Source organism: Sinocyclocheilus grahami, unplaced genomic scaffold, assembly GCF_001515645.1.
Source record: "Sinocyclocheilus grahami isolate Dianchi unplaced genomic scaffold, SAMN03320097.WGS_v1.1 scaffold64.1, whole genome shotgun sequence".
NCBI lineage: Eukaryota > Metazoa > Chordata > Actinopteri > Cypriniformes > Cyprinidae > Sinocyclocheilus > Sinocyclocheilus grahami.
In genome coordinates this window covers 1,332,449-1,342,618 of record NW_015505243.1, presented here as the reverse complement: position 1 = coordinate 1,342,618, position 10,170 = coordinate 1,332,449, and the positions used below count along the sequence as shown (strand labels likewise).

Sequence of the window (10,170 nt, the reverse complement as noted above, 5' to 3'; positions counted from 1 at the left end):
ATATATATATATATATATATATGCATATTCTGAATATATGTTTTATTTCTGCTTTTTGACTCTATATCTAAATTATTCTACTACAACCATAAAGGGATTACTTATATATGATTATTAATATAAGTATTCATTTTTAAATTAAAAATAAGTATTCATTTGCTATGTGTTGCTCAGAGGTTCAGCAAAAATTGTATATGCAAATAACAAACATGGCATAAACACGCATTTCAAGTGAAGTTTTAGTGCCCTATTTTAAGGTCTAAACCGCATGGCACAGGTGCACTTAGGGCGTGTCCGAATCCACTTTTGCTAGTTTAACAGCGGGAAAAACAGTCGGCGCGCCCGGCGCTTGGTCTATAAGGGTTGTCCCTATTATCTTATTGAGTAATGGGTATGTTTTGGGCATAACGTGCAATAAACGAATCAGAGTCTCATCTCCTATTCCCTTTAAGAGCCAGTTGCGCTCACGCCATGGCGAATTTGCTATTTAAGTGGGATTTATACTTTCGCCTGGCTCCGCTCCGCGAGCCTCCGCTGACTGCGCGCGCACCTTCCCAAACGGATGACGCTTTTATACTTGTCTCGTTCGCCGTTGTACTATTCTTTGAAACGATAGGGGGCGACGAGGAGTAATTGTTCTCTAAAACCATCGGGAATCACCGGTGAGAAGTCATTTGCCGGTACAAGACTTCTCGTGTGATGAATGAGCTGATGAATTAATAATTTCTTTATGTACAAACTGAATAAAACAATCTTAAATTATTGGCTTTATTTCGCATCAAACACAAGACAACTTTAAGCAAATAGTGTATAAATAGTATCTAAATGAATTCTAATTCTATTTTTATTCAATAAAAACAAAACGTACTTCAAATAAAAAGCCTTGGACAAACAATGCAAAAAAAACTATGCATTGTTTTCCGTCAAAGCGTCAAAAAGCACCTGAGTTTGAGCTTCACATCAAACTGCTTCTGTTTCACACAAATGCCGGCACAGACGTGGATGTTCGGCTAGAATCGCTCTGAACTCGTGCATCTTCGGATGCGGAGCTGTGCGAAAAGTTACAAAAAATGCCGTGCACACCGCCACGCGAAATGAGTTCGCGCGTACTCAAAGCGAACTTCCGCCAACACCGCGATGACATCATATTTGCCTGCGAACCCAAGCAAACTTGCGTACTCGTCAAGTATAAATCAGCCTTTACACGGCAGAATTTGCGAGCACAAAGACAGAATGCGTCTCCTGAGAGGAAATGGATCTGCTTGTGCGCGAGCATATAGGTAGCCTAATTCTAATACATGCAATGACTATCCGTTATGACATGTAGGCATTTTTATATTTATGTAGCCTACACAATAATAATTTTTACATTGCAATCCTTTCATTTTTAATATTTGCGCATCCTTGTGTGTGTAAAAAAGCAGAGTGTACGCACGTTGTGCACCCGCCTATACTAAGGCAATCTTTAAATAACAAAAATAAATAAATACTGCGCCATTGACTTTAGACCAGGTTTTAGTTGGTCATTGGCACGGTCCATTTCAGTTGCCTCAAAATATCAACAATGCACCCGAACACACCTCGTTTTCAGACCAGCACACCCATGAGCGCAAAAATGGGCGCAAATGCATTTGCTATTTAAACAGCGTGGCGCAGGACCTGAAACTGCGTCGGGCTGAAACTAGCAAAAAACACTTGCGTCGCACCTGGCGCCGTATTGCGCAGGGTGTATGATAGAGCCCATAGTCTTAAAATTGATTAGTTAGTTTTTAATACTAAAGCAGTAGCTATATTTGTTAAAATGAAGACAAAATGGCTCAGTAAAGGATACTTTGTTACTTTGTTCTGAGAAAAGTTTTAGCATTATTATTGTTTTAATCTGATGCCACTGGTTTGCTTTAATGACCTGCTAAACACTGTATACATTTGTTAATTATTATTAAGCTGTTGTGTTCATCAAATGTATCATTACACCGTCCCATGATATTGCTATAGACCAGGGGTGGCTCCTGGAGAGCCGCAGTCCTGCAGAGTTCAGCTCCAACCCTAATAAAAACTCACCTGCCTGTAGCTTCCTAGTAACCCTTCAGACCTTGATTAGCTTGTTCAGGTGTGTTTGATTAGGGTTGAAGCAAAACTCTGCAGAGCTGCGTCTCTCCAGGACCGACGTTCGCCACTCCTGCTATAGACATATTGTACGTGCAGGATCACAGTTTTATTAGATGATCCAGGTCTTTGGGTTTTTTTCCTTTAAGCTAGGGGGGGGGGGGTGTCTTAAATCAACACTCATTTTCTTCTGCATACTGACATTGTGCATAATCCTTTGTACACTTGTGTTTCAAAGCAACAAATGCAGCTATAAATGAACACTGAAGGAGAAAATGCTCTATATAGAATATATGAAAGCCTAGTTTGAGCCTTATTGCACTAAATGCAGTGCATGAAAGCATACAAGGGCACGCATTTCTACGCAGCCATTAGAGGTCACACATTGCCTTACAAAAACAGCTTTAAGGAAAAATTCAAAGTTTGTCTTAAAACAATATCTGTCTATCTATGATTTTATTTGGCTTTAGTGCAATTATTAAAATTTGGCAAAACACAAATGTGCCTGAAATGCTGTCTAAGTAGTCGTTTCATTAGGTTTTGGGACATAGCTGTTGTCCAATGACAGATACAAGTGGCATTAGTAGTCATAGTGCATCTTTCATCATCAACTTCTCTCTCTTTTGCTCTATGAGTCATCTTCTGGTGGCTATAGAATGAGAAGGCCAAGTCTGCGTAACACTTTAGGACCCCATTAGAAAGAGAACCATTGTGTTTGCCTGAATGACAAAGCTGTGTCCCCAGCACCCTGGATGCTGTCCAGCATTTGCTGAATGAATGGCCATACGTTAACAGTGGAGCAGTAGAGAGTTTTTGTCCTGATGTACTCTAGGGGGATATGATAGAATGTACATTCTATAAAACATGAAATAATTGATTATTATCCAGACAAAGTTAGATTAGATGTGTTAGAGTCCAGTACACCAATGGGATTGTTGAAATTTACATAATTTATGTAATAGCAGAATCCTCTCTAGATCTTACACTGCTAGCCAAAAGTTTGGAATAATTCAGATTTCTTTTAACAGGGTTGCCGTGGGGTCTTAAAAAGTCTTAAAATTTAGTTGTATCAAATTTAAGGCCTTAAAAAGTCTTAATCTTAATTATTATTTCAAGAGGTCTTAAATTTGGGGACGATAAGACTGGAATTGCGATATGGCTGAATGTGACGATTAAACTTCAAAAGGCTATGATTTCATTAAATAAACAAGCGCTGCGCGTTCAGCGTCCGGTGCGGTGCTGCTTTGTTTTCTGCCGTTACCGGGAAAACAGTTATATTTCTACCAAACGTTCCACCTGCTGGCAGAGAATGAATTAGCATTTTCAATAAAACTGTTGTTTTGTTCAGTTCAGACCAATGCGAAAATCAACCCATGTTTTTACCCTGCAAACACGCAGAGCTTTAAATGTGAACTGGCGGATCGATAAGAAGACAATGCATTATAAAAATCTAAACATAGGGGTGTGCGATATGTATAGTCTGCGATAATATCGTAATTGACGATGTGCGATTTGATATTATGAGTATATTGCGAAAAGCAAACACAAAACACACTACAGAGTGCACGTATACATTAGGTGATGAAGTCTAGTAGGTTAGACTAATGTGTACGCGCATTTAGAGCGCATTCATTCACTGCATGAATCAGTCTATTAAAAAGCATTAAGAATTATAACTTAATTTAAGATATGAGGCAGAAAATGTATATATTTAAATCATTTTATATAGTTAATATCACACTGAGAGTGCCGTTTTTTTCTCCAGAAGTAGGCATGATTACAAATGTGATATTGATTTTATACTACAGTTCCATAAACAAGTAGTTAATATTAAAAGACTTACATTTTAGACACCATATTTCCTGATTTTGCTCTATTTCTCCAACAAAAATCATTTCAAACACAGCATTAAGTATTTAATGTCCCTCAGAGCTGCATTAAACAGTGTGTAAATGCATCTAAATGCCACTTCTAATTCAGCTTCTGTGCTTCCTCTGCATTGCAAAGATACATTTTGTTGATACTGATTTAATTTTCTTGGCAACAGCCCAAATGCAAGAATTTGACTCAAAAGATGGTGCACACTTTTAGAAAAAATGGCTTAAAGGTAAAAATGCCCATAAAACTAGTTGGAAATTATTAATTTCTATTACTTCTGTGAACTGACCAAACAAAATTTGAAGAATATCAAAAAATTCAGGAGTCAGCTGTCCACAGTAGTCCTTAAGATATCAGCACACTAACACACTCAGCAAAATATTGTTTAATTATCCTTATCGATAAAACCTCCGAAAATTATCGAGATATAATTTTTTGTCAGTATCGCACACCCCTAATTTATTATTTAATTGATATAATAATTTATTGATAATAATTTTTTTAATTAATATAATGATACTTTTGACTTATCCATTTTCTTAACAATTGTTTAAAGGCTGAAATGTGAAGTTTATCATTTTATAAATCTTTGTTTTGGTGAAAACTTGTATCTGAACTGTAAATTATGCTTTTTTTCAGTCATTTTACATTACAGTTTTCACAAAATGTTAAGCAGCAAAAACTGTTTTCAAAATTTATAATAATTGGAAAAAGTTTCTTGAGCAGCAAATCAGCATATTAGAATGATTTCTGAAGAATCATGTGACACTGAAGACTGGAGTAATGATGTTGAAAATTCATCTTTATATCACGGGTATAAATTACATTTTAAAATGTTCAAATAGAAATGTATCAATTAAAAATTTTAAAATATTTCACAATATTTCAGTTTTACTGTATTTTTGATCAAATAAATGCAACCTTGGTGAGCACAATAGACTTCTTCAAAAACGGTAAAAGATCGTAATTATCCCAATGTTTGGCTAATTTTCGGTTGTCTCCCACTATCCTTGGGGAAATTCCAATATTGTTTTCCTGTCTTATTCAATTATAGACTGAAAAACATTGTCAAGATGTATAATATTATATGTAACCCTCTAACTCTAGTACTTTCTATTCTATTTTAATTCTACTTTATCTATTTATCTTGTTTTTTTATTTCGTGTACTGCGTTAGGCTAACCGAGACTTGTCATTTGCACTTACATATTGTTGGTCTTTTGTTAGTTTTGATTGCTTCTATTGTCCTCATTTGTAAGTCGCTTTGGATAAAAGCATCTGCTAAATGACTAAATGTAAATATAACATTACACTGAATGTGTGAATTGTAAACGTGATCACGATATCTCTTCCAAAAGCAGTGTTTGTTTTTTCACTGCCCTGGATTGCCTGCAGTGAGAGAAATGTCAAGACTTGATCAATGTTGTGTTAGCACTTGGGTTGCAATTTCTTTCAGTCTTGACAGATAACTTGATTTCATTCTCATCTGGTTATTTAGATAGAGAAGATGTCAGAGTGTTTGGGATCTAAAGTCTCAACCACCTGTGGTAGAGGGGAAAGATCATGGAAACCGACCGCTGGGAACATTTCACGACGACCATCAATTCCCCCGAAAACAAAAAGTGATTCAAATAAGACATGCCAGCTTGAGAAATATAAGACGCATGAGCGTCTATTGAGAATTGGCTGACACTTGGAGCTCCTCTTGCTCAAATAGTTACTTTACCCCCAACAAGGAGCTCTAAGGTAACAGAATTACAGGCTGCCAAACTCAATGTGCCGTCTTTGTGTGCATACTGAATTGCTCCTGAATTGTTTTGTCAAATCAAATCAGGCCTGTCAAACACCAAAAACACTGTCTTGCTGGCAGGAGGAGAGTAAATACGGTTCATGACACACATTCTTGACTTTTACTGTGTTCACAGGTTGAGTCTGTGAGATACTTGTGATATTTACTTTGCACACTCTCAGAAGACAAATTTAGCCAGGTCAAATTTAAACCTGTGGAATATTTTATGCATAGGTTGGTTTTGTCTTCCTTAAAAGGAACAGTTCATCCAAATATAAAAAATAAGTTATTTACCTATGCTCATATACAGTATATTTAAAGCAGAAAATGCAAGTTGCTCGTACAGTGAAAGAGAAAGGTGGCCACGACTGTCAGGCAAGATTTGAATGAAAAATGAGTTACATTTTAGTCCATCCTCACACAAAAATATAATTTCATAAGACTCTAAATAGAGTGAATGTATGTATTCACTCTATTTTGTGTATATATGTAGTACTAATGATGCTTTTTTTCAGTGTTGTTTAATATTATTTGTATGCTATTATAGCATTAATTAATATTTTGAATTAGCTTTAATTTTTATATTTCAGTTTTCACTTTCATTTTAATTAAAATTTTAATAATTTTATTATGAGCTTTTGTCATTTTTATTACTTTTTATGTGTTAGAAAGTAGGTCATACAGGTTTGGATCGGAATGAGGTCAATTTCCATTGTTGTGTCACCGGTTCATGTAATATATCGCAGTAATTGCTAAAGGAAAATGTTTCTCCGCATCCCTCTTTAACTCGAGGTGTTTGTATCTGAAGACGTTGCAATTTTGATGCAATGCTGTTAATTTTTTCCTGGCCAAATCACTCGTGAGCTAATTGAATTCCTATAGACCTCACAAGAGATTTCTCCACACCTGTACTGAAGATACGTTAATTTCCCTAATTTCCTTTAGAGAACTTAGATTCTATTAAAACAGTCTAAAGTTCTTAATGTGAACCAGTTAAAGTTAAGAGACCCCTGTTGTGTTAATCTGTAGCACTCACTTGGGTAAGAATCACTAAAACTGTACAATACTTAAGGCTAGATATTTGAACTAACCCCTAACACTAGGTATTAAACTTCTGCATGTCTTGTTTGTTACTGTGCATTAATTTAGAGCATGTAACTTGATAACACTCAGCCTCTACTGTAAGACTTTATGGTAGAGGTCAGAGGTCACATTAACTGCTTTATCTGTTTCTTTATACAGCTCTTCGTTCAATTCAGCGAGCTGCTCACTCTTCTGTCTGTGCTATCTGAGGTCACCGATCTTTCACTGAGCTGTTGGGATTGACACTGTGCTGTCACTAACACATAGCCTATACAATACTGTGCGACGCAGTAACAGTCCAGACTTTCTGTTGCCAGGTTACTGGCTGTTTTTGCCGCATCGTGTAGCGGTGCATCAGAGTTAAGAGAGGCCACGCTGAACAGAATGGTGGCCACATAGTCGGTAGATTTATGATCTCTGCAGTAAAGCCCTTTACCTGTCCTTGAGTGCTGGATCTGCAGTACAGGATCACAGCCGTGCTGAAATCTCCCCGTACTCAAGTATTATCGCTGTGACGCTTTTTAATAACAATCTGCTATTGTTATTGTGCTTCAGCACACATCATCCTGGTATTAAAATGTTTTTTTTTTTTGTAGAGAAAGTCACATTTTAAGGAATGTGATACCATATTGCATTTACAGCATATGCATACAGAACAGCATATGCTATATATACACAACTGATGATGTGTTGCATTGGTGGAAACACCATAAGAAAAAGTCATTGGCAACATCATCTCAACAAAAGGCATCTTTCACCCTGGCTAAAGTTCACACAGAAACTGGGATCTGATGGACATTGGATAAGGTGTCTCACTGGCAACATCCATGAAAGATAAGTACACATCATGTACAACATAACATCTCATCAAAACGTCAAGGATCCCCACCCGATGACTGCAGTGAAGAGTTGTACCGTCTTCATCTATCCATCTTACCATGCTTGTCCTTTATCTCACTGTTCCCCAGTCACGCATAAAGCAATTGTAAATTCACAACTGATAATTGGATATGGAGGCAAGAAAAAAGGACATATCATTAGGCCATGATCCTGGATTCTTGTTGAACCAATATCAGAGCGTAACAATTGAGCATTTCGCTGTGTTCTCACAGACAAGGAAAACATTTTCTATGGTGCGGCTAACTGGTCCTGAATATTGGTACTATAACACCTAGTCCTATTATGCAAACTATATATATATATATATATATATATACACACACACAGTGGGTGCGGAAAGTATTCAGACCCCCTTAAATTGTTCACTCTTTGTTATATTGCTTTGTAAATATCGATTCTCATTCTCAACAAAGTCTCAGATTTCAAATTCTGTCCATTGTATTGCAGTATTTAGACAATAAATGCCGTTTTGGCACTGTTTAATTCTGTTTAATGTGGAGTGACAGATCGCTGTAGCGCCTCATTTCAACAGACACAGCAGCGCGAGGCGCACATGAACTGATCACCTCCTCCACATTAATACCAGTTTCAGCACAAAATAAACATGACTAAACATCCGAAGGTAAGTTAAAAGAAAGAGTACAACTTTACAATCCGTATCCTGTCTCATGTAATCGCTCAATAAGTGTTTCAGCCACGCAGAGAAGTCGTCTTGTAAACAATGTCACGTAACGTCAGAAAAACATATTTGGTGACCATAAACTCATTAGTCAGATAGAAAAATAAACTGTAGAGAGGGGCATTTTGCTAAATTCATTCATTATTCATTATAAGTTTTACTGTTCTTCAATGTTTAATTTGTTTCCGAAGGTAAGTTAAAAGAAAGAGTACAACTTTACAATCCGTATCCTGTCTCATGTAATCGCTCAATAAGTGTTTCAGCCACGCAGAGAAGTCGTCTTGTAAACAATGTCACGTAACGTCAGAAAAACATATTTGGTGACCATAAACTCATTAGTCAGATAGAAAAATAAACTGTAGAGAGGGGCATTTTGCTAAATTCATTCATTATTCATTATAAGTTTTACTGTTCTTCAATGTTTAATTTGTTTGAATAAATCCATCAAGATTTTATGACAGCCACCATTGTTTATATTTAAAAAAAAAAATTAAGTAGGAATATTATGTAATTGTAAATTTATTATTTTAAAAACTTAAGTGAAATTTTAACAAATCAGTTCATTTTAACCTTCAGTATTATAGTAATGTAGTACCAACTGACTCGTATATTTTACAGCATTAGTTGAGAGATTTTTTTCCTTGAGAAAATTTGGCATGTACTGTACTTGATATATATCCAAAATAATATATATTGAATCGAATCGAATTGGTAATCGAATCGAATCGCAAGCTTGTGAATGAGAATTGAATCGAATCGTGAAATTTGCCAAAACCCAGCCCTAATATATATATATATATATATATATATATATATATATATATATATATATATATATATATATATATATATATATATATATATATATATATATATATATATATATATATATATATATATATATATATATATATATATATATATATATATATAATGTATGTGTGTGTGTAACTATATAGATATATATATACTGTATATAAAATATATAAAAGTCAAGAAGTTAAAAATATATATGTAAGTGTTTCTATGGGAAGCGGTCATTATTCAGACATATCTGGACACTGAATGTTGTGACTGACCAATCAGAATCAAGTATTACATAGAAATCAATACATTAGCTTGACGACATGCTAGTTTTATGTTAGAAGTATTTATTAGAGCTCATTAGAGTGTTAGCATAATGATCAGTAGATTATACAACTTTGTATTGATGCATATTGCTTTGAATTTGATCAGTTTAACTGAACGCTCAGCCTTTTTTTCCTTTTTCACTTTTAACATATTTTTCTCAAAAGCTTGGGTTCAGTACGTTTTTATTTTATTCAGCAAGGATGCATTACATTGATCAAAAGTGACAGTAAAGACATGTATACTATTACAAAAGACTGCTGTTCTTTTAAACTTACTATTTATCAAAGAATCCTGAAAAAATGTATCACGGTTTCTACCAAAATATTATGCAGCACTGTTTTTAACATTGATAGTAATAAGAATTTTAAATAAATAATAAAATTCAGCTTTGCATCACAGGAATAAATGGCATTTTAAAACAAATGTAAATAGAAAACATATTTTAAATTGTAATAATATTTAACAACATTGCTGTTTTTACTGTATATTTAATTAAAGAAATGCAGCCTTGGTGAGCAGAAGAGACTCTTTCAAAACCCAGATAGAAATCGCTGTTCTAAATCATAGCAAAAACAATTCTATCATCTACATATTAGTAACATGTT

General features: G+C 35.0%; 1 protein-coding gene across 1 annotated transcript in view; it reads left to right on the top strand.

Moving 5' to 3' along the window:
- Nucleotides 1-6,214, top strand: part of LOC107584892 (sodium- and chloride-dependent creatine transporter 1-like) — a 7,873-nt gene extending 1,659 nt beyond the window's left edge. Inside the window, exon 2 of the mRNA XM_016271663.1 lies at nt 5,482-6,214. Coding sequence (XP_016127149.1) covers nt 5,482-5,513 — 32 coding nt within the window. The 3' untranslated portion in view covers nt 5,514-6,214. The remainder of the gene's footprint in view (nt 1-5,481) is intronic.
- The last annotated feature ends 3,956 nt before the right edge of the window (nt 6,215-10,170 follow it).